This window comes from Bos taurus, chromosome 25, assembly GCF_002263795.3.
Source record: "Bos taurus isolate L1 Dominette 01449 registration number 42190680 breed Hereford chromosome 25, ARS-UCD2.0, whole genome shotgun sequence".
In the NCBI taxonomy this organism is placed as follows: Eukaryota; Metazoa; Chordata; class Mammalia; order Artiodactyla; family Bovidae; genus Bos; species Bos taurus.
In genome coordinates, this window is record NC_037352.1 from 10,454,811 (window position 1) to 10,478,975 (window position 24,165).

Below are 24,165 nucleotides of genomic sequence, written 5' to 3' on the forward strand. Positions count from 1 at the left end.
TTTTTTTTTGGTGCGTAGTGAGGCATGCGGGATCTTAGTTCCCTGACCAGGGTCAAACCTGCACTCTCTGCATTGGAAGCGTGCAGTTTTAACCACTGGACCACCAGGGAAGTCCCCAAGGCTGGCACTTCAGATTAAGAGGGCGTGTGTGAAAACATACCTGGTTCGATATCCTCCACAGAACAGTTCAAAGCCTAGAAATTGAACCAAATAATAGATCATAGTATTTTCAGGATTCTAGACTAGAAAGCAAGCTATAAAACTCACTCTAAGAAAGCAATGCCGATTCTCACATCTAACCTCCTTCCAATTAAGACAGAGACAAACAGAACGTATAAACCTTTGCAATGGCCAGTCCAGTGCATGCCCAGTCACGTCTGACTCTTTGTGACCCATGGACTGTAGCCAACCAGGCTCCTCTGCCCATGGAATTTCCCAGGCAAGAATACCAGAGTAGGGTTCCATTTCCTTTTCCGGATCTTCCTGACCCAGGGATTGAGCCTGCATCTCTTGCATCTCCTGCATTGGCAGGCCACCTGGCTGGGAAGCCCAACCTTTGTAATACGTAGGATTAAACAGTGCAGGCCTCTTGCCACTCATTTCGTGTGGCTTAGTATTTCTCCAAGGATATTCAGGAGCCTTCCAGTTCCAGAGGGACCCGTGTAGCCACTCCACCCTCCCCAACTCACAGCGACCTCCTAACAGCTCTAAGAAGACTTATCTTTAAAAAAGATAAATCTTGTTAGTTGTGTTTAACCCAATGACTTCTAAAATTAGTATGTGGCCGCAACCCACTTTTTCTAACAACACCTAACTTCTATGAACATCCTGTAAAATGCTCCATGGGCTTTCAGGAAATACTGATTGAGAGTAAAAGATATGACTGGAGATGTTTGTTTTCTTTTCATAGGGCAGGAAGCTCTGGCCACTTAGGTGTATAAGGAATAAAAAGGTCTCAAAAATAAACAAAACCCAAAAATATTAAAAGCAGAACTGCTAATACTTCTATCTTTTCTTTTTTCAAAATTATGATTCTTACAAGAGTAATAACCTTACCTTTGTAGCCCCATCCCCAGGAACTGATTTTAGTGAGAGCTGAAAGAAAATTAAGATGCTAATTTAAAACCAGAACTGACTCCAAGTTACAAAACAAAATGAAAATACCTTATGGCGAGAACTCTAGCTTACCTCGGCTCTAACATATGCTTTTCTTATTTTAAATCCCAATTTCTGAGCTAGTTCTTGAGTTAGTTTTATTACATGTTCATCCTGAAAAAAGTCAGAATATACGATTAACGGAGGGTTATATTTACTAACCGTAGAGGTGAAGGGACAAAACAGGTCTAATTTATCCTTGTCAAGACACTTGCTTTATGGGCAATTATTCCCAGCTGCAGCAGGTGGACGGCTGGCTGGAAAACATAACTTTTTGATGCCATTCGTCTACATAGAAGCAATAAAATGGCTAGAATGTAAACAAATGAATTAGAACATAAATACCATACCTGAGGCACTGCCAAGGAGCACTTTGCTACAGCATCATAAGCCTCTCTGAATCTTCCTAAATCACTTAGAGCCTTGGATTTCCGATACAGAGCTTTGTAGTTACTGGCATTTAAACTGAGGACTGTATCACAGTCTTCTAAAACTTTATCATGGAAACCCTGGTGAGTGAGACCAAATAAAGTTAGCAATCAATTCATGTCTTGCAATGATGCAAACACAAACAAATTCAGATTCTCCTCTCAAATGGATTGGTAATGGTTTTTATTTGTCTTTTAAAAATTATTTTCATTATGAAATTTCAAATACAGAAAAGTAGAAAGAATATCATGGCTACCTATGTACCCACCACCCAGACCTTTGGCCATACAAGACCCCAGATCTTCAAGAAAGAAAGCTGTCCAGGTATAGCTGAGGTCCTAAGTGTGAATGTCTATATGAAAACTTTAACAACATCAAAATACTACTTTTTAAGTTTAGATAAGTGAAGAGGTTGCGTTAATTCTTTTGAAGGCTCACTACTCCTTTTTTTTAAATTAAAAAATAACAATAACTCCTAAGAGAAACATAAGGAGCAAACTGTCAGTTGAGATACCTGATACCCTCATCTGTGAATACCTGTATCTTCCCAGGCTGACTTTTTTTTTTTTTGTAAGAGCAGATTACCCCTGCCCCCCCAAAGCCATACTCAAAAGGGTATCTCCAAGGACCAGTATCTAAAAAACCAATTATTTTTAAAAATTCCTAAGTATTTGGCCAAAACTGATTTTTCAAAGCTTGAAGCCTCTCTAAAGCAGCTAATACATCTTTCCTATAAATTGAAATTAGAAAGCTGACTTTTGCTAATGTACTATGTTATTGAAAAATCTTTTTTTCTCTCCAGAAACACTGCTTTACAAGTCACAACTCACCATATTGGAATAGCAAGCAATACGATTTATATATAGTTTTTCAATGATTTCTTTAGGGATTAAAATTTCTTCAGACTTTGCATAATCAGCTATACTCAAAGCTTCTGAATACTGACTTATAGAGTGGTTCCAATCACGTTCGCGATAAACATCATTTCCTTCATTAAAAAGATTTCTCACAAGAGCATGTAAATATACCTTTAAAAAAAATAAAAAGAATGTTACCCCTTGAAACTTTTTAAGGAACAAGTCAGAGTGCAAGCAAATTTTAATTTCTGTATCTAAAACTTCAGAGGAAATAATTTGACAGAGCAATAAGCACTATTGTAAGAAATTATGAAATCTAGGCCAGGTCACTACTATCTCAGCTAGAGTTTCCTCCTGCTTGCTTTTCCCAAGAAAAAAATCAATTAAGAAAAGTGCTGCAAAAGCAGCCTGTCAATATTTGTTGACATCGCCAACTCTGTGCCGAGGACAAATTCCTACAAGTGGAATGAGCATTTTAAGGCTTCTAACTGGTATTTATTGTTGTTTTCCAAAAAAGGCAGTAACGATGAATGTGTATAGTGGCTTGCTTGAGAGTACCCCTGCCAACACGTGTACACACGTGCGTGAGCATGCACACATAAAATCTACCAATTTCTAGGGGGAAAACGGTAACCTTTACTTATTTGCATATCTGATTACCAGCAAGGTTGAACTTCTTCACATTTTAATGGACCATTTGTATTTCTTCTTTTGTAAATGTTCAGGTGGCTTACTGATTTAGGGGGTTCAGTTCAGTTCAGTCGCTCAGTCGTGTCCGACTCTTTGCAACCCCACGGACTGCAGCGCGCCAGGCCTCCCTGTCCATCACCAATACTCCCAGAGCTGGCTCAAACTCATGTCCATCAAACCGGTGATGCCATCCACCCATCTCATCCTCTGTCATCCCCTTCTCCTGCCTTCAATCTTTCCCAGCATCAGGGTCTTTTCCAATGAGCCAGTTCTTCGCATCAGGTGGCCAAAGTATTGGAGTTTCAGCTTCAGCATCAGTCCTTCCAATGAATATTCAGGACTGATTTCCTTTAGCACTGACTGGTTTGATCTCCTTACAGTCCAGGGAACTCTCAAGAGTCTTCTCCAACACCACAGTTCAAAAGCATCAATTCTTCAGTGCTCAGCTTTCTTTACGGTCCAACTCTCACATCCATACAAGACCACTGGAAAAACCATAGCTTTGACTAGACGGACCTGTGTTAGCAAAGTAATGTTTCTGCTTTTTAATATACTGTCTAGGTTGGTCATAGTTTTTCTTCCAGGGGATGTCAAATCTTTTTTTTTATTGCTTTTAGTACACATATTCTTTTGGTAGGGGCAAATGTTCTTTGAGTTTCCTTCAGGATTACTATCATTGCTTTAAGATTTTTAAAAGTCCCTTTCCGGGACTTCCCTGGTGGCCCAGGGGTTAAGAAACTGCCTTCCAATGAAGGGGACACCAGTTCGATCCCTGGTCATGGAACTAGATCCCACATGCCTCGGAGCAACTAAGCTTGTGCACCTCAACTAGAGAGTCTGTGCACCGCAATGAAGACCCAGTGCAGCCCCCAAAATAAATTAAATAAATAAGTAATCCTTTCCTATCAACGGGGCAGATAAACATGCAGCTCTTCATCTCGTTTCATGAATTCACGTCTAAGCTGATGAAAGTGACAAAGGAAACTGTCCAGATCGATCTTTAATGACTGAGGTGACTTGAGAGACAGGCTGGTTCCCCTCTCTGGGCCCTGAGTGCCCGTCTGTAAAATCAAAGGACTGCTCCACATGATTGCTAGCTCTCATACTTTACAGTTCTACATCTGTTTGGAGAAAAGGAAGGAAGAGACTGAAATGAACAGAGAGGGAGGGAGGCAGAGAGAAAGGAGCGACGTTCAGAAACACCAAAACCCGCAGAGACACAAAGCCAAGGGGAACTAATGGTCTGCAGAGATGAGCATCTTTAGTTCCAGGCCTAGTCAACTGGGCTTTCTCTCTAACTCAATTCATCTCCAGCTCTTTCATTTGATTACCCAGCCACCCTTTTACTGTGACAATTTCTCTGCTAAAGAAAAACCAGAAGATACTCTGTCCCTCTCATTCATAATCTGTCCCTCTCATTCTTCCTGAAATGAAAGGCTAAAAGTAATTGTCAAGGGACTCAAAAGAAATTACTTCAAAACTACATTAACAGAGGAAAGAAAATACACAACTGTCCAAGTATGCCAGAAAAAACTAACCTTATCTTATATACACAAGTTGACAAACTTTTCCTGTAAATACCCAGACAGTAAGGATTTGAGGCTTTGTGAGCCATACAGTCTCTCTCAACCATGTCATGAAAGCAGCCAGATAACACACCAGCAAATGAGCACGGCTGTGTTCTAATAAAACTTTATTTACAAAAACAGACAGAGGGCTGCATTGGGGTTTGCCAAGCCAGGCTACATGTGACCGTTCACAAGCTACTTTCAAACAGATTTTTTCCTTACCGCATATTGTTCCTGTGTTCCTGGATACGACAGCGGTGACCTAAGAAGAAGAAACCAGTTAATTTTGATGATCAGGTCCCTGTCAGGATTTGTTCATCCAGAAGTGACCCTAAAACTGGGCTTCTCATTAGCTCATCACTGGTTCAAAGTACATTTGAAAGACCTACTTGTCCTCTATGACCTTGATTCACATATAACTGTAGTCGCAAAAAAAAATCTAAAACTATTCTTTTGTATCTTCTTTAGGGTAACATTTACCTTTCAAATCTACTTCTACTAACAGAGGGCCTAATTCTTCAAATGTCGAAAAAGTTTTAAAATAGTACAGAACCACTAGTTCTACTTGTTCCAATTCACTGCAGACAGAGGGAAAGAATATCCCCTTCCCAGGAGGGACAAAGAAGTCTTTCTGCCTGGACACGGCCACCCGGGCTGTGGTCCTGTCACTTCGTGCGTCACGAAGGCCAGTTGGAGACCGGGCTTCTCAACAGAAGGAGTGTGACCACAAAAGCCCTGGGTGCTGACCGATGTTGACTTTCCCTCATCAGAGTGAAACTAGGTTCAAATTCCTCCGTCAAACATTCTGGGAGATAAGTCAGGATTTTAACCCTGAAATATCGGTGATGGCAAGATCCACCTTGGAACACAAAGGGACTGATGTTCCAGGAACAGAAGGCATTGCTGGGACAAAAATATCCGATTTCTAACCCAAGTGAATAGGACTAAAAGTATCCCATCCCCTCCTAAATGCAGAGCCACAGCAAAACGGAACTGTATGTGGCGAGGACACAGGCGTGCAGGGAGCCCTTACTGTATAAACTGTAGTCCTTCCTTAATGTTCTGCTGCCTTTTTCTTCTCTCCTCGGACACACTGGACATGTTATCCCACACATCCACTTTCTAAAGGAGAAACCTGGAAAGAAACAGGCAACAAGTTACACAAGGCACGGGGCTCCTGGACCCCAATTAAAACACTCAGGATCGAGGTCATGCCGCACAATTAACAACTGTGGACGCATCCATCTCCTCCGGCTTGACTAGGGTCTTTGAGGCTGAGGACACCATCTGAGCTGGGCCCGTGGTCCCCGCTGTCTCGTGCGCCTCGAGCAGAGGATGTCCACATTCTGCCTGCTCCACGTTGAACAGCCGGGCAGATTCGGCAGGCCCCTTCTAAACAATCCTCATGCACAAGTCACCTCTCTCTCCCCCTCTCATCTACCCTCCTTCAACTGCGGGTTTTGTTTCTGGCCTGTCTCCACGCACGCGGAAGCAGCTATGAGAACAGTCCTGGCCTTGTTTTGCTTCTGGAAACCTTCCAGGAGCAAAAAGGTTTCATATCCGCTTGCCTCTGAGGGATTTTGACTTCCTTATGAGCAGAGTCTAAGCCTGATCCATACTCTGTTACACAGACTTTTGAAACAATCCTTGTTGATATAACTGATAGAATGAGGATCTAAGAGAAGTTACTTTAATCGGAATTTTCTAGACGGTAAGGGTTTACCTTAAATGTAACTCAGGTTGATGTCAACACCGGGGGTATTTACCCTGACTGGCCATTGTTCATGAAGTATTTTCCAGAAAGCTACAGGAGACCCACAGAGAAGAGAAATGGGATAAAACATCACCTCTCAGCATCCTAAACCAGGGTCACTCAATCTCAGCCATTCGGGGACAAACCCAGACAGCATATTAAAAAGCAGAGACATCACTTTGCCTACAAAGACATACACTTTGCTATGATTTTCTAGTACTCATGTATAGATGTGAGGGTTGGACCATAAAGAAAGCTGAGCACCGAAGAATTGATGCTTTTGAACTGCGGTGTTGGAGAAGACTCTTGCGAGTCCTTTGGACTGCAAGGAGATCAAACCAGTCAATCCTAAAAGAAATCAACCCTGAATATTCACTGGAAGGACTGATGCTGACGCTGAAGCTCCAATACTCTGGTTGGATGTGAAGAGCTGACTCGTTGGGAAAGACCCTGATGCTGGGAAAGATTGAAGGCAAAAGGAGAAGGGGACGAAAGAGGATGAGACGGTTAGATGGCATCACCAACTCAATGGACATGAATTTGAGCAAACTCTGGGAGATAGTGAAGGACAGGGAAGCCTGGCGTGCTGCAGTCCACAGGGTCGCAAAGAGTGAGTGAATAACAACAACAAACTCTCTTAGCATGGAGAGCTGTCCTGTGTGCCGTGGGATGCTAGCAGCTTCCTGACCTCTGCCCACTAAGTGCCAGCAGCATGACTCCCCTCAGATGTGACAAACCAGTATCTCCAGATATTGTTAAACGCTCCCTGGTGGGGTGGAGAGGGGTTGGGAGGTCCACACAGTCACCCTTGGACGAGGACTCCTGAGAGTTAATTCTAAGAGGACATCGTGTCACGCAAACTATGGATCTACACCCATGTTTCAAGTATACATAACTGAATTGTTTTAGTTTCATTACTGCTTACCATGTGTTATGCAAGTTTTTCAAAGTGTAGAGTGGGATGGAGGCTGGAGTGCCCTGAAACCTGGGAACTGGTGCTAAGGCTTTTTCCCTTTCTTCCCCCTTTCAGTTTTATTGAGATACCACTAAATATAGCACTGTGTAAGGTTAAGGTGTAGAACACAATGATCTGACATAAAAACCTCATGAAATGATTACCGTAACAGGCTTAGTGAACATCCATCACTTCACATAAACACAAAATTAAAAGAATATAAAAATTTTTTTTTTTTCCTTGTGATAAGAACTTTTACTGTACATTCTCAACAACTTTCATGCTTCCCTGGTAGCTTAGCAGTAAAGAATCCACCTGCAATGCCAGAGACATGGGTGCGATCCCTGGGTAGGGAAGATCCCCTGGAGAAGGAAATGGCAACCCACTTCAGTATCCTTGCCTGGGAAATGCCATGGACAGAGGAGCCCGGCGGGCTACAGTCCATGGGGTCACGAAGAGTCAGACACGGCTGAGGCAACTGAGCATGAGCCACAGACGAGATAGCTCCAGATGGATTTACAGAAGCAACAGCAGTGAGAGAAACCTGGGGGCTGGGAGAGGGTAAGACAGAGTCTCTTCACAGCAAACCTTTAAAAAATTTTTTTTAATCTTGTGGATAAATGACCTCTGGAAAAAGAAAGTACTCAAAGAAGCCTATGTGGCTTCTGAGCCCTTCCGGGGCCACTCGAGTTTTCTCTTCTTTATCTTAAGGCAGAGTCAGAACCTTGGAGCTCAAAGGCACCCAGGGCTGCACTTGGGGGCCCAGGGTGGTCAGGCCAGAGTGACTGGGATGAAAGAAAAGAAGCTGCAGGCAAGAAGCCTCTCCTCTCCTCAGTGAACGACGGGCCTCTCCCCACCCTTGCCTGGCGAGCTGCAGAATTAGTCTGAGGTTCACTTGAGAAGTAAACCTGGCTCTTGGGCCCGGACCTAGGTGGCGGCTACCTGGTGAAATGCACCAACAAGGTCAGAATCGTGGGCAAACACGGGACCTGTTATGATGCCTCCCTCAGTAAGCCGGTGAAGAAAACTGAAACCAGCCAGCATGCCAAGCAAACCTGCTCCTTCTGTGGCAAAACCAAGAAGAGACGAGCCGTGGGCACTTGGCACTGAGGTTCCTGTGTGAGAACAGCAGCTGGTGGTGCCTGGACCTTCACCACCACCTCTGCCATCACAGTCAAGGCTGCATCAGAAAGAAGACTAAGGAACCGAAGGACCAGGAGAAGTACCACCATTTGATAACGTTGCCTATAATAAATGGGTTCATTTACGTAACAACAACAAAAAAAGCAAATCTGTGGACTCAGAAGGGACTCTGGGTTAGGATAATCTGCCAAGATAAGAGCCTTAGAGCTGCTTCCCCAGGAAGTGCTCAAAAACCTTGAACCTTTGCCCTCTTAAGGACAAAGGGCAGCAGAGAAAGAGCTGACGACTCAAGCCAGCGATTAAGAGAAAGTAAGATGTAGATTCTTAACAGCAGGAAATGCCATGCCACTTTCACATGTTTAAAGACTGGGGAACAGAGCATGAGCTGACATTTAAATATAATATGACACAGCATTCCGTGTTCTGTAGAATTTTCCCCTAAATTTTGTTATGAAAATTTTTTATACACCCAGAAAAAAAAATTTTTTTTTTACCATGAATACCATATACCTCTATACTACCTATATCTTACAATTAATATTTTGGTATATGTATTACATCTGCCCATCCTTAATGACGTCTGCCCACCCTCCGTCCATCCACCAACACAATTTTGTAAACTGCAAAGTGAGCTGCAGACATCAATTATAACTCACCACAAAACACCTCAGCATTATGTGGAGTTCAACATCTGTTTGCAGTTTTTAAGGTAAAACGCACATACGTTAAGGCAGGTTTTGACAAACGATACATTCGTGTAACCCAGACCCTGGCCTTGAGACACACCCCTGCCTTCACTTCAGGAAGCTCCCTCGGGCCCCTTCTCCGGCCAGTCCTCCCCTACCCTGCACCCAGGGCAATCGCTGTTCGGATTTTTTCCCACCATAGTTAGTTTTACCTGTGAAATGAAGCCTCCCCCCACATCTCATTTTAAAATAAAACAATAAAGGCTTTCCACACCATCTTATTTTGGGATCCAGTCAACAGAATCCAGCCTCAGTTTTAAAGTGAAGGAGAACTTGATAAAGTTAATCCAACAACCACTTCTCTTCAAATTCAGCAGAGGCAGGGGGCTTCACCTCCAGCTGACCTCTAAACGTGAGGGCCCTGGGGGGCACCAGAACCCCTCTCCCTGTGTCCCCCCCTCTCTCCCCTCAGGAACCCCCTGCCCCACCCAGATGTGAAATATTCTCATCAAGGGCCCAACAATGCCCATGTCCATCCCCTGGCAGAGCTCACAGATACCTTCTTCCTGGTCGTTCTACTTGGATGTCCAGACGCCACCCACTGTCCAGAAAGCAGGCCTTTAAAATACCATGAGAGTGAAAAGGAATGTCGTCTTCCCAGCCCGATCATTCAGCCACTTGTGTGCCCTCTGAGGGCAATCAATCAACAGAACATCATTGACACAGATCTGCTGGGCATCCTGACGAAGACACTCTGTGAACAAAGCTGTGCCTGGACTACAGAGGTGGTTACATGAATCTACACGTGGGATAAAACTGCCCAGAAACACACACACACGTAAATGAAGAGCTGAGTAAGGTCTGTATTATACAGGTGTCAGTTTCCTGGCTTGGCTACGGCACTTCAGGTAGGCAAGACGGCACCACTGGGGGAAGCAGATGAAGGGTTTGTGGGAGTCAATATATGACTTTCGCATTATACTGTGAGTATGTAATTATTTCAAAATAAAAAGTTAAAAATATCCTGTGGATACGCTATTTTTTATACAAACTGGGGCTTCTAACACGTGTCCACACCTTACTTTTCTTGACTGGCACCTCGTCTTGAAGGTCAGTCCACGTCAGCACATATCAAGCTGTGTTAACAGCCATGCAGCGTGCCCGTGATATGGCTGCACCCGAACGTCACCAGGTCCCTAGGACACTGTGGTTGTTTTCAGTCTTTAAAAGTTCACCAGATACACAGGACATTTCATATGTGCATTATCTTCAAAGAATTTCCAAGGAATGAAGGGTAGGTGCGTTTCTTTATTTTGCCAGCTACTACCAAGTTTTACCAAATGACCCTACCCAGCACCAGTGCACAAGAAATCATCGGACGTTTCCACTGCCGTCAGGGAGCTGACAAACAGCGTGACAACTGTGGCTGGGGCTTTGTTTGTTTCAGTCTTCCTATCATTAGTGAGGCTGAACATCTTTTAAGATTTAAGAGCCGTTTGTACTTCCTTTTCTGTGAACTGTTGTTTCATTTCCTTCATGCATTTTTCTTCCAGGCTGAGCTGTTTTGATTCATGGAAGCTCTCTATGTGTTGAGGAAAGCAATCCTTTGTGATGTTATTATTATTTTCCCCAACATGATGTCAAACATTTGATGTTGGTTATGATACTTTTTGACAGCAAAAGTCTTATTTTTAAGTAGCTCAATACTTTCTTTTATGGCTTCTGGATTTTGACATTATCAGAAGCGCCTGGGCTTCCCTGACGGCTCAGTAGTTAAGAATGGCTGTCAAGCAGGCGACAAGGGTTTGATCCCGGTTCTGGGAAGATCCCACATGCCACGGAACAACTAAGCCCGTGTGCCACAACTACTGAGCCCACATACCACAGTTATTGAAGCCCGCAAGCCTTCGAGCCCAGGCTCTGCAACAAAAGAAGCCACCACGAGAAGCCCATGCGCCGCAACTAGCGTAGCCCCTGCTCGCTGCAACTAGAGAAAAGCCCTAGCAGCAGTGAATACTGCCAAAATAAATAAAGAAGTAAAATTATTTAAAGAAAGAAAGAAATGCCTGCACCACTCTGAGATTATGAAATAACTCTCCAGGTTTTCGTCTAGTAGTCTCACTGTTTCATTAAAAAAAATTTTTTTTTTCCTTAAACCGGATCCACCGGTTTACTCTAAGGAGTGATATATATATACACACACACACACACACACACACATATTCATTCGCAAATAGCTAACAGGTGTCCAAATGCCATTTACAAAAAGGCCATCTATCCTACAATGACATGTTTAAGACCCATAGAGAATTCTGGGCCAGTGTGTGACCTTTACTCAGCATTTCTAACTGGAAGGCCCCTAATGTTATACTCTCGTCCTCCCAAGCCTAACTCTGCCCTTCTCAGTACTGAAATCACCTCCTGGCCAACTACTCAAACTAGAAACCTTTCTCTCACCACATCCAACTAATCTACCGGCAAAGCATCTGTCGGTGACACTGTCAAAAATACATGCCAGGCACCCCAAATCTGAGCACATCAGGCCTCCTGTGCCACCCCGGCCCCAGTCGCAGGGGGGTGTCGCAATTCCCTCCTCCCTCACCTCTGCTCTGGGCCTCCGAGCTCGCCACTGTCCCTCCCCCACCCCGTCCCCACACTACACTGAAAGGAATGCTCTTTAAAAACACAAGTTGGGTATCACGGTCCACTTAAACTCCTCCAGAACCAAATCTAGACTCCTGACGGCGACGCCACCCTCACCCGGCCCGGGTCATGCTGTTCCTCTTCCTGTGGGTCTCTGGGGTGAGTCAAGGGCTCCACGCTTCCGGGAGCTCATGCATGCAGTTCCCTCTGCCCACGACACCCTTCTCAGATCTGCCCTGAGCTGGCTCCTCTCAGCCCTGAGTCTGGGCTTCAGGGTCAGCTTTAGAGGCTGTCTCCCCCATCACTCCCTGCCAGGAGAACCCCTGTCTTTCTTGGCCGCGATCACCTCACACTTCCTGGGTCCAGGTCAATGACAACCTGAGCAAAGAATGAATGAAGTGGCCAAGTGTAAAGAGAACACTCCATTCAAAGTCCCCAGGACAGCGGTTCAGTCAAAGCAGGCGTGATAAACCAAAGGATGGGGCCAAAGTGGAAGTGACCAGACGCCAGCGGGGCCGGCTGAGGGGGATCCCAAATCCTTAGGGAGCAAACAAGGGAGTGAATCAATAGGGTGGGAATCAACTGGACAGCAACAGAGGAAAAACCTGAAACCCTAAGTCACTCCTGAAGGAAACTGCCGGGAGAAATATCAATAACCTCAGATATGCAGATGACACCACCCTAATGGCAGAAAATGAAGAGGAACTAAAAAGCCTCTTGATGAAAGTGAAAGAGGAGAGTGAAAAAGTTGGCTTAAAGCTCAACATTCAGAAAACGAAGATCATGGCATCTGGTCCCAACACTTCATGGGAAATAAATGGGGAAACAGTGGAAACAGTGTCAGACTTTATCTTTTTGAACTCCAAAATCACTGCAGATGGTGACTGCAGCCATGAAATTAAAAGACGCTTACTCCTTGGAAGAAAAGTTATGACCAACCTAGATAGCATGTTGAAAAGCAGAGACATATTACTTTGCCAACAAAGGTCCGTCTAGTCAAGGCTATGGTTTTTCCAGTGGTCATGTATGGATGTGAGAGTTGGACTGTAAAAAAGCTGAGCGCCGAAGAATTGATGCTTTTGAACTGTGGTGTTGGAGAAGACTCTTGAGAGTCCTTTGGACTGCAAGGAGATCCAACCAGTCCATTCTGAAGGAGCTCAGCCCTGGGATTTCTTTGGAAGGAATGATGCTGAAGCTGAAACTCCAGTACTTTGGCCACCTCATGCGAAGAGTTGACTCATTGGAAAAGACTGATGCTGGGAGGGATTGGGGGCAGGAGGAAAAGGGGACGACAGAGGATGAGATGGCTGGATGGCATCACCGACTCGACGGACCTGAGTTTGAGTGAACTCCGGGAGATGGTGATGAACAGGGAGGCCTGGCGTGTTGCGATTCATGGGGTCGCAAAGAGTCAGACATGACTGAGCTACTGAACTGAACTGAACAGGCGAAGAGCCAGTCAGCCACACCCTCTTCTCCTTAAACGGAAAGGAAGTTGTGGGAGGGTGAGGGGGGAGCTTTGAACAGTAAAAATAAATAAACAAAATCAGCCAGAAACTCCGGGAGATGGTGGAGGACGGGGAGCCTGGAGTGCTGCATCCAGGGGGCCTGAGAAGAGTCGGACACTAGGTAGCCACTGAACAACAACAATTCATTAATTAGCTAAACTGTAAACTAGAACATACATCACCTCTCTGGAACCAGCTGATTTTAAGTTCCTTACTCACTCTGAAGCTTCACAGAAGGCAAGGTACCCTGGCTCTCCGGTACGATTCCTTATATATTTATTCTGTACCTGTGACATGACACCCACTAGTCGAAGCCTAGTACACAGCTATAACTAAACCATGAAATGCGAAATTGTGAAATTCTGGCCTTTCATGGTAACTTTGGGAACCCGCGTCCATTATCAGAAGACACCAAGGAAGCGAAATGTGACCACAATATACGGCAGAGGTGAAAATCACAGCCATCACTGACGGCTCTGGCTGGATGCCAGGCATTGTTCCAAGTGCTTTCCGAGGGTGAAATCATCTAATCCTAAGAATCCTGAGAGGCAGGTACTGAGAGGAAGCTGAAGCAGAGAGGTGACGCGGCCGGGCCAGCATCGCACAGCCAGGAAGGGGCCCAGCTGCCCGGGCTGGCCCTGGGCCTGAATTCCCATCCAAGGAGCTCTGCCAGGAGGGCCAGCGTGGCTCTGAGGGCGCCGGGGCTGGGCTCTGAAAGACACACGCAGCTGCCACAGACAGGTGGGCACTTCAGTGCCACTCAAGAGGAACCAAATAAATACAGCCCTCTGCACACTCAGGCACACAGGATGACGTCGGCAAGGGATGAAATTTAAAGCAACTCAGAGAAGCAGACGGGGTCGATGGTGTGGACACAGGGAATTTTAGGACAGCACTCCAGGGCCAAGTGGCGAGTGGAAATACCCTCCGCCCAGGACATCATGTGTTTAGAAAGAGGAATAAATATTATTAAACAGCCGTACTTCCAAGACATCCTCACACAGGACCAGAGAAGGTGCCCCAGGGAATGTGCAGCACAGTGCCTGAATTTTTGCCTTAAAAGGCATTCCTAAGCTGCAAGTGAAAAATTATAATCATCAGCCTGTAGTCAATGCGGCCCTCAGACTCAAGCCTCTCTGGGTCAAGCCGCAAACAACACACAAAGTAGTTAAAGTAACTGTTCCCTGTCACCCCGGCTTGCAACACTTACAAAAGCAGGTGGACACATTACATCCCACAGAGACCACAAACCAGGGAGGGAAAGGTTATTATAGATGTTCTGGCACCTTCTTGGACATCTCCTCCTGGATATACTTATGAGACAGTTTGCCCCTTCTACTGAAAATGAAAGCCCCAAGATGAAGGCTGTGCTAAGCAACAGCAGGGAGGAAATTTCACACTTCTACTCCACCCCCAACCCCTCTCCCCACCCCACCCCCAGCTGTTCACTTTGAACTTGCTCTCAGATCTCTCAGATATAACATGTGCCAGGTGGCCCTTCCAGGGCCCAGGCCTCCTAAGGCCCTGGGAACATCTTGCCTGACACAGGAATCCTTATGGGACGAATGGACAAGAAAGACAAAAAATCTTGCAGACAGCTTGCCCAGGGGCACCCAGGCCCTGGGTCAGTGACATGCCCAGGACTGCAAAGGTGTGCTGAACTGCCAGATTACTACCCTGCTCCAGACTCACATATTCTAATAAAATACAAAGGTTCCACTTTCTCATTTGTGCAACAGAAAAATTTCTGCCTTTTACTGTATCCATTATCTGGTTCCCAAGGCTTCACAGTATGTGAAATTAACAGTAATTAGTTAACTAAACAACACATTGCTAAACTCATAACAAAATTAAAAAGCAAACTCCTTATTTGGGCAAAACCTGGTAAGGATAAATGACCCTGTTTCTTTGCATCAAAGGAAATTTTCACCTCACTTAATATGCTTCTATTGTGTGTGTGCGCGTGTATGTGAATTAAATTTTTTAAATTGATATTTGGAACAAGTATATATTTTAAACTTCTGGATGAATATTTTCTTATTTCTCCACCCTAAAAATACTATCTAAAGTTTTTCTGATGATTTGTAAACATTTCACACTTTAGAAAACACAAATTTCACTTTCAATCCTAAGATTTTGGAGAAAAAGTATTTTCACTAACACACACACACTTCAAGATATTATCTGGAAATCCAATCTCCACACATTATACTTTCTCTTGAAAGTCATTCTAGAGTAACCAAGGCAACAGAATACAGACACCTTCTATTCTACCTTGTCCTTTACTGGAAGGCTCACAACTCTCCAAGGGTCACTGTCACCATTACTGGGCTTGAGATTGTATACTAATTGATTCTCTCCCACTTAACATTGATTTAACCCTCCCAAACTGACAGGCTTTACAGTTAGTCAAAATGAAGAATTAGAGGACAGAATCTGACAACCACCATTTGTACTTGTAAAAAGTGACAGTATCTAACAGTTGGGAAGGGAAAAGAGTGTAGGTCAGTGTGATGAGCACCCAAGAAAGAGCCATGGTAACTTGAAGGAAGGCATTTAGGTGGCAGAGGACCTGAAAATCAACATGTTCTTTGCATTACACACACACAAACATACACCCCCCGCCAAAAAAAAATATTCAGCTTCAATAGCTCAAGGTCTGATTCTGAGTGAAACTATTTGCAGACTCCTGTAGACAGCAGACGGAAAACATTTTTTCAGCAAAGAAAATTCCGTCCACTAATTTGAATTATTCTGCAAATTAGGACAAGATCCTCATTAAGCAATCAGCTGGGCAGTCCAGCTGAGGGTGAGAAGGAAGAGGCAGGGGATTCCTTGAGAGCCTAGCAGAGAAGGAGGCCACATGCCATCACAGAAGCAGGAAAAAATAAGCAGATGGCACAGGCTCCTAATCACCCCTGCCCCATTCCAAGGCTCTGGCTGAACGCTGTCCAATAGAAATATAATGCCAGTCACATATCTAATTTTAAATTTTCAAGTAGCCATGTTAAAAGGAGAAGAGAGAGCAAAATGAAACCAGTGACATTAATTTTAAGAATGTATTTAAGTTAACCCAATATGTTCGAAACATCATCTCAACCTGTATGATTTAAGCAGGAAAAAAATTACGAATGGGGGTGTTTTACTGTTTTCTCCTAAGTGATTTAAAATCAGGTGTGTTTCTTTCACCGAAGAGGACATTTCTAGGAGGTCAAGCCACATTGCAAGCGCTCCGGCGGTCAGCGGCCACCTTCCGGGGGCAGCTCACACGAACTTCAGGCTGACGGTTGGCCTTTAAAATACCCAACTACGTATCGGAGTAAGGGGTTGGGGGGAAAGACCCAAGTCCCGAAAATTTCACCCAATCAGGGTGCAGGCGCGACCTCTCGGGACCAGCCAGAGCTTTCCAGCTGGACCACACCCCTGCAGCGACCGTCCCCGACAGGAAATTCACGCTAATGGGAACTGACAGGTCTTCATTCTTCAAGGGTGGGGAAAAGAAACCTCCAGCCCCGGCCGTCTCGGTGTCCACAATAAAGACAGGAAACCGTTCGTGCACGTCCTAGACGTGAGCCCCGTGAAAAATAAATAAATAAATAACGGGGAGGTGGGGCGGAGAGAGTGACCCGAAATTAACGAGCCAAGCGCCCCAAGCATCCTTCCCGCTCCCAAAACCAAGGTACCGGATTGGTGGGGGGTGGGGGGTCCTCGATCACCAAACAGACACAAATAGTACGGGAAAATATATGCATATATATATATGTGTGTGTATATATATATATTCTTTTTTAGTTAAATAACCAGAGAGGGGGTGTTTTGTCAACCGAAACACATGCGGTAATGGGGAGGACGGCGGCGCCCCTGCGCCCCACTTGGCGGAGACGCGCCCCCCGCCGCCCCGCAGGGAGGGAGGCACCGGGACCCGCCCGGGGGCCCCCGTCGGCGCGCCCGCGGGGGCCCGGGTGGCGGCGCGCGCTCGGGCCGCCCCTGCGCCGGGGCCGCGCGCCCTTTGTGGCCGAGCCCCGCGCCCCCGGGGCCGCCGTTCCGCCGCTGGGCGGCCGAGAGCGCGCCCCTCCCCCGCCCGTGTCCGTTACCGGCCGCGCGCGAGCACGAGGCGGCGGCGGGCGGGGGCCGGGTGGCGCGCGGGCCGCCGCGCGGGCGGCGCGCACCTACCTGCGGGGACGGCCGGGCCGGCGGGCGGGCAGCGGCGCGCGATGAGCGGGCGACGGCGGCGGCGGCGGCGGCCTGGGCGCTCGCTCTCAGCTTCCCTCCGCGGCGACCCGGCGGCGGCGGCGGCGGCGGTGGTGGCGGCGGCTCCTCGGCCTCCGCGCGGCGCCCTCTGGCGGCCGGAGGCCGCGCCCGCCGCCCGGGAGACGCCGCCATTGGCTGCGCCCGCGAGCGTCGGCGCCGGGGGCGGTGGCGGCGCCACGTCGGGCCCGGCGGCGGCGGCGGCGGCGGCACCGGGAGGCGGTCACCCTCGGCCTCGGCCTCCGGGGCCGCCCCCGAGGCGGGCGCGCGGTCCTCGTTGGGCTGCGGCCCCGGGGCGGAGCCAGTGGAGGGGCTGCGCGGCTCCCGGAAGCAGCGGTCCCGGGAACCGATTGGGGGTGGACGTGCGGTTCAAATGGATGCTCGCCGGGCATGTGTTTTTCTGGGCTCCGCGACCCCGGAGCAGAAGAGCTAGGAGTTAGAACAGCGTCTCACAGGGAACTGACCTCGTTTCGGGTGTCGGGAGGTGCCTTCCCCGAGACACTGTTTATTTAGCCAGTCCTTAGCTGGTGCTCCCGGAGAAGGCAATGGCACCCCACTCCGGTACTCTTGCCTGGAAAATCCCATGGACGGAGGAGCCTGGTAGGCTGCAGTCTACAGGGTCGCTAAGAGTCAGACACGACTGAGCGACTTCATTTTCACTTTTCACTTTCATGCATGGAGAAGGAAATGGCAACCCACTCCAGTGTTCTTGCCTGGAGAATCCCAGGGACGGGGGAGCCTGGTGGGCTGCCGTCTCTGGGGTCGCACAGAGTCGGACACGACTGAAGCGACTTAGCAGCAGCAGCAGCAGCAGTAGCTGGTGCTCCTTACTCTCCGGCTTGTGAACTGTTTGGAGCCTGTGGACATCGTTGTTGTCCTCTTTCCTGCAGATGAGGAAGAGCACGGAACTCAGTCGTGGCTCTGACATGGACGGCTAGAGGGCCTGGCTCCCGTCCTTCCAATGCCACCTCATCTACGTGTATTTTCTTGTTTCTTTTTTTAAGATTTTTTTTTTAATGTGCACCTTTTGTTTTTCCCTCCACCAGAGCATCACTTTATTATTAATCTGCCGTCAGCAATCGAAAACTCTTTAATAGGTACCCCCCTATCCTGGTGATGTGGACCTTTTTAAAAAGTGTTGGATTTGGTACAATGTTTATGTTTTGGTTTTTCGGCTTCAAGGCATGTGGGGATCTTTGTACTCCACCCCCACCCCGCCCCGACCAGGGATGGAATCTGAAGCCCCTGCGTTGGAAGGCCAAGTCTTGACCTTTGGACCACCAGGGAAGTCCCCCATCCACCTGTATTTTCTTCAGCCAACGGTGCTCGGGGCTCTGGCGGTGGACAAGGCAGGGTCCCTGCCCCATAATGGGATGGGGAGTAGCAGTGGGAACCCACCAAGACGCAGAAAAGACCGTTCTGGGCGGTGAAAAGCCAGGAGACTCAGGTCTGGGTTAAGAGACCGTGATGGGACAGCTTCATTTACAATAGAGGGGAGGGACGCCTCTGCGAAGGTGAGTGTGCAGAGCTGAAGAAGGTGCTCTCGGCAGAAGAAGGGTCAAGTGCAAAATCCGGGAGGCTGGAGCTTGTTGTCTGCAGAACAGGAGGTGTGTTAGAGGGTAGACAGGTCTGAGTAACCGAAGCGGGCCACTGTTTGGAATTTGGAGCTTGTTCTGCGTGGCTGAGTCTGAATTGGGAGTGACAGAATGTGATCTGCATTTCAAGAAGTTCTCTAGGGCTATTGCGCTGAGACTGGGCGTAGTAGGAGGAACAAGAGGGGGAACGGGGAGACTGCTGGGTGGCTCTGGCAGTGGGCTGGGTGATGTCAGTTTATAAACCTGGTGTACTAGCTCAGGCTGCTGTAACAAGATACCAACAGACCTGGAGGCTTTAACAAGAATGCATGTTCCCAGAGCTCTGGAGGCTGGAAGTCCAAGATCAGCGTGTTGGCAGGGTTAGTTTCTGAGGGGAACTGTCTGCTTGGCCAGCAGAGGGCCACCTTCTGTCTATGTCTTCATGTGGTCTTTCCTCTGTGTACAAGCCTTTCTCTTCCTAGGAGGACACCTATCATATTGGCTTGGGGCCCCACCCTTATGACTTCATTTAAGCTTAATTACCTCCTCGAAGGCCCTGTCTCCAAATACAGTCATGTCAGGAGTTAAAGTGTCAACATATGAATTTGGAGGGGACACAATTCAGTCTGTAACACCAGGTAAGCACTGTGACAGAAACGTTCAAGGAGGGCTGACCGTCTAAGGAAAGGATTCTGTTCATCACTCAGGTCTCAGCTCAAACGTCTTCTCTTGGAGAGTCCTTCCCTGACGGTCACCTAAAATTGCCCATTGTCTCAGCGCTCTCTGGAATGACCTTGCTTAATCATTTGGGTTCTTATTTGTGGTCTTCCTCCTCCCCTGTAGGACAGCAGAGACTCTTCCTGCTCTGTTCTCTGTTCCCAGCCCCTAGCATAGTGCTGCTGCTGCTGCTAAGTCGCTTCAGTCGTGTCCGACTCTGTGCGACCCCAGAGACGGCAGCCCACCAGGCTCCCCCGTCCCTGGGATTCTCCAGGCAAGAACACTGGAGTGGGTTGCCATTTCCTTCTCCAATGCATGAAAGTGAAAAGTGAAAGTGAAGTCGCTCAGTCGTGTCGGACTCTTGGCAACCCCATCTAGCACTCTATAAATTTTTCTCAAATGGATGTCCCCAGGTAACTAGGAGCTAAAGTCTGCAGGATGAGCAAGAGGTAACTGGCTGCAGGGGTGCATGGAGAGAGAGGAGACTTAAGTCAGAAGATGCTGAAAGGGGACTTCCCTGGTGGTCCAGTGGTTAAGACTCTGCACTTCCAATGAAGGGAGTACAGGTTCCATCCCTGGTCAGGGAACTAAGATCCCACATGTTGACAGAGCAAAAAGAAAAAAAGAAAGAAAAGAAGATGCTAAAAGGTCAGAGTGGCTAGACCACAGACACCTGAGTGGGGTCCCAGGAAATTTAGATAGGATATGAGCAAAGGCCAGGCCCTGAAGGGTGTTGTATAGCTACATGAAGATGGACATCATTTTGCCAGTACAAGAGAAAACTCCATGGGATTGTATGAGTTGCCTCTGGCTGCTGTAACAAAATCACCACAAACTTAGTGTCTTAAGATAATGCATATTTACTATCTTACAGTTCTGGTGATCTGACAGTGGGTCTCATGGGCTAAAATCAAGGTATGGACAGGGCTGATTCCTTCTGGAGGCTCCAGAAAAGACTGTTCTCTTGCCTTTCTCATCTTTTGGGGGCTGCAGCCTCCCTTCACTCATGGTACCTCCCGTCATCTTCAAAACCAGCAATGATTAGGGAAGCCTTCCTTAGGATGCATCTCCCCAGCTCTGCCTCTGATGTCATGTCTTCTCTGACTCTCCTGCTTTCTTCTTTCCCTTGTAAGTACCTTGTGGTAACAATGAGCCATCCAGATTATGCAGGATAATCTCCACATTTATCTCATCTATCTATGGGAGAGTTCTTATGACCAGAACTGTGTATTCTACTAAGCAAGAGAAGGCAAACCAGGCCTGTTCTTTTTTAAATTAATCTATTTTATTTATTTGACCATGCTGGGTCTTAGTTTCTACATGCAGGATCTTTCATTGTGGTGCACAGGCTCAGCAGTTGTGGTACATGGGCTAAATTGCTCTGTGTCTTACAGGATCTTAGTTCCCCAACCAGGGATCAAACCCCTGCGTTGCAAGGTGGATTCTTAACCACTGGAGCACCGGGGAAGTCCCAAGGCCTGTTCTTTTTATTTTAATTATTTACTTTTTAATTTTATTTGGCCTGTTCTTTTTAGATGGGTTTTATTTTTGCCAAGGTGTGTTGCATTCGTTTGTGATCCCAGTCTTCCTGCTGCTGCTGCTAAGTCACTGCAGTCGTGTCCGACTCTGTGCGACCCCATAGACAGCAGCCCACTAGGCTCCTCTGTCCCTGGGATTCTCCAGGCAAGAACACTGGAGTGGGTTGCCATTTCCTTCTCCAATGCATGAAAGGGAAAAGTGAAAGTTAAGTCACTCAGCCATGCCAGACTCTTAGCGACCCCATGGACTGGAGCCTATCAGGCTCCTCCGTCCATGGGATTTTCCAGGCAAAAGTACTGGAGTGGGGTGCCATCGTCTTCTCCCCCAGTCTTCCTACCCACCTTGAATTCTCCACTCCTCTGCATGTTATTCTGTCAAAATTCTCAACTGTATAAGGAGTCAGTGTATGTCTATTTTTGGTTGCCTTGGTTTTTCCTTTTAGCAGGGCACCAAATTAGGAGTCTTAGTTTAAGAACCTCATCTCGTAGCACTCATCTGGAAATGTGGGAGTGAGTTCTTAGTGGGGATCTCTGGCCAGTAGCTCCTGCATCCTGGCAGTAACATCAGTGATGGCTTTGTTTTGTGTATAAAGTTTGCAAGATTCTCAGTTGGAGCTGTCACGCACACATGACAAAAGTGGGTTTTGTTTTATATAGTCACATCCTAAGTCCCCTCCAAAGGGAAAAAGAGGTGTTCATATCATTATAAACACGATTCTCTCTCACTCAAGTTCCTCCAAATCAATACGAAGTGGGGAGACGTCAGGCTCCCGCGGCCGGAGCGGCGGCCCCGGCTCGGCGCGGCGCAGCGCAGTCTGGTTGAGCGCTCACCGCAGCGAGAAGTTTTCCTCTGCCGTCGCGCCTTCCGCCGCCGCCGCTGGGTGGTATAAAAAAATAAATAAATAAATAAATAAATACGAAGTGAATGTTGTGGCATGAATATTTGTGTCTCCTCTCTTAAGTTCATGTATTAGAAATCCAAACCCCCAATGTGATGATATTAGAAGGTGGGTCTTTGGGAGGTGATCAGGTCATGAGGGTGCAGCCATTATGAACAGGATTAGTGCCCTTATAAAAGAGGCACGAGGGAAATGATTTCTCTCCCCATCGTGTGAACACAAGGAGAAGGCAGCTGTCTGCAAGCTGGGACGAGGGTCTCACCACACATGTCAGATCAGTTGTCGTCTTGATCTTGGGCTTTCCCAGCCTTCATATCTGTGAGGGGAAAAAAAATGTTTCTTGTTTAAGCCACCCAATCTATGGTTATTTTGTGAGAGCAGCAGGTACAAACTGAGACAGTGAACATCCAAGATACAAGCAGTTGGTTAGTGGGAGATAGCACAGTGGGGAGGGAACTTGGAGTTTGGGAAACAAGGGTTAAATCCCAACACGCTCCTTACCCATCTGGATGGCCTGGGGCCCGTTTCTTACATCTCAGTCTTGAGCTCATCATCTTAACATGTGGCTAATAATCCCTCTCTCGTGGTGAGGATTAAATAATGTGTACATAAGGCGCCTGGCGCAGAGAATGGTCAATAATTAGCAGTTACATTTCCCTCAGGGTGTTGACTAATGAATAAACTTGCCACCATGATCTTGGAGGTGGGGAAGGGCACTTGCACCAGGCCCCACCCCCAGACACCATGAAGCATGCTCCCTAGTCCCCCTACATTTGGAAAAACTGTTCCTGAGGGGGGCATGATGGAAGGGTGACAGATCTCTTAGGTATCCTGAAGGGGAAAAATGCTTGTGCACTGGCTTGAAAATGGAACCTCAGGGGACTTCCTGGGTGATCCCATGATTAAGACTTTGCCTTCCACTGCGGGGGGTGTGGGTTTGATCCCTGGTCTGGGTGCTAAGATCCCTCACGTCTCTTGGCCAAGAAACAAAAACATAAAACAGATCTGAGCAAAAACATAGAAACAAAAACATAAAACAGAAGTCATATTGTAACAAATTCAGTAAAGACTTTAAAAATGGTCCACATCAAAAAAAAATCTTTAAAAAAATGATTTAAAGATAGACCCACCATCGCAGAGATAAACCCACTATCCTGAGGCTATTATCAATGTATTATCTACAGAAATGGATTCACCACAGGGCCAACCTCAAATAAGAATGAAAATAGAAACGATCTGTGTGCAAGTATTGTATTCGTTGTTGTTGTTCAGTCACTAAGTTGTGTCTGACTCTTTCCGACCCCATGAACTGCAGCATGCCAGGCTTCTCTGTCCTCACTACCTCTCTGAGTTTGCTCAAACTCATGTCCATTGAGTCTGTGATGCCATCCAACCATCTCATCCTCTGATGCCCCTTTCTCCTCTTGCCCTCAATCTTTCCCAACATTAAGGTCTTTTCCAATGAGTTGGCTCTTTGCATCAGGTGGCCAAAGTACTGCAGCTTCAGCATCAGTCCTTGCCATGAATATTCAGGGCTGATTTCCTTTAGGATTGACTGGTTTGATCTCCTTGCTGCCCAAGGAACTCTAATCAAAGAGTCTTCTCCAGTGCCACAGTTTGAAAGCATCAATTGATATACGTGTTCTAGAAAAGGAAAACCTTCAATTTTATGGTGACTCAGAACAGGAAACACACATGTTAAATATTTGCTAAATGACCACATGATACTTCGACAAGCCACACACATGAATTATGTCAGTGCTTCTATGGGAGGGAACCTGTGCTGGAACCTACATGTTCAG

At 46.9% G+C, this 24,165-nt stretch overlaps 1 protein-coding gene and 1 pseudogene across 2 annotated transcripts in view; one reads left to right on the forward strand and one right to left on the reverse strand.

The window, feature by feature from the left end:
• Positions 1–17,662, reverse strand: part of ZC3H7A (zinc finger CCCH-type containing 7A) — a 38,384-nt gene extending 20,722 nt beyond the window's left edge. The window contains exons 1-8 of one of the 2 annotated variants that reach the window (XM_024985017.2): positions 5,920–6,134; positions 5,733–5,834; positions 4,922–4,961; positions 2,415–2,612; positions 1,506–1,664; positions 1,189–1,269; positions 1,057–1,095; positions 161–194 (exon numbers count right to left, since the gene is read on the reverse strand). In XM_024985017.2, the coding sequence (XP_024840785.1) occupies positions 161–194; positions 1,057–1,095; positions 1,189–1,269; positions 1,506–1,664; positions 2,415–2,612; positions 4,922–4,961; positions 5,733–5,800 (619 nt within the window). In that variant the 5' untranslated portion in view covers positions 5,801–5,834; positions 5,920–6,134. Of the gene's footprint in view, positions 1–160; positions 195–1,056; positions 1,096–1,188; positions 1,270–1,505; positions 1,665–2,414; positions 2,613–4,921; positions 4,962–5,732; positions 5,835–5,919; positions 6,135–17,560 lie in introns of those variants that run through there. The other variant, NM_001105430.1, reaches the window with a different exon arrangement.
• On the forward strand, positions 7,892–9,200 carry LOC112444358 (60S ribosomal protein L37a-like; annotated as a pseudogene).
• Positions 17,663–24,165: the final 6,503 nt, after the last annotated feature.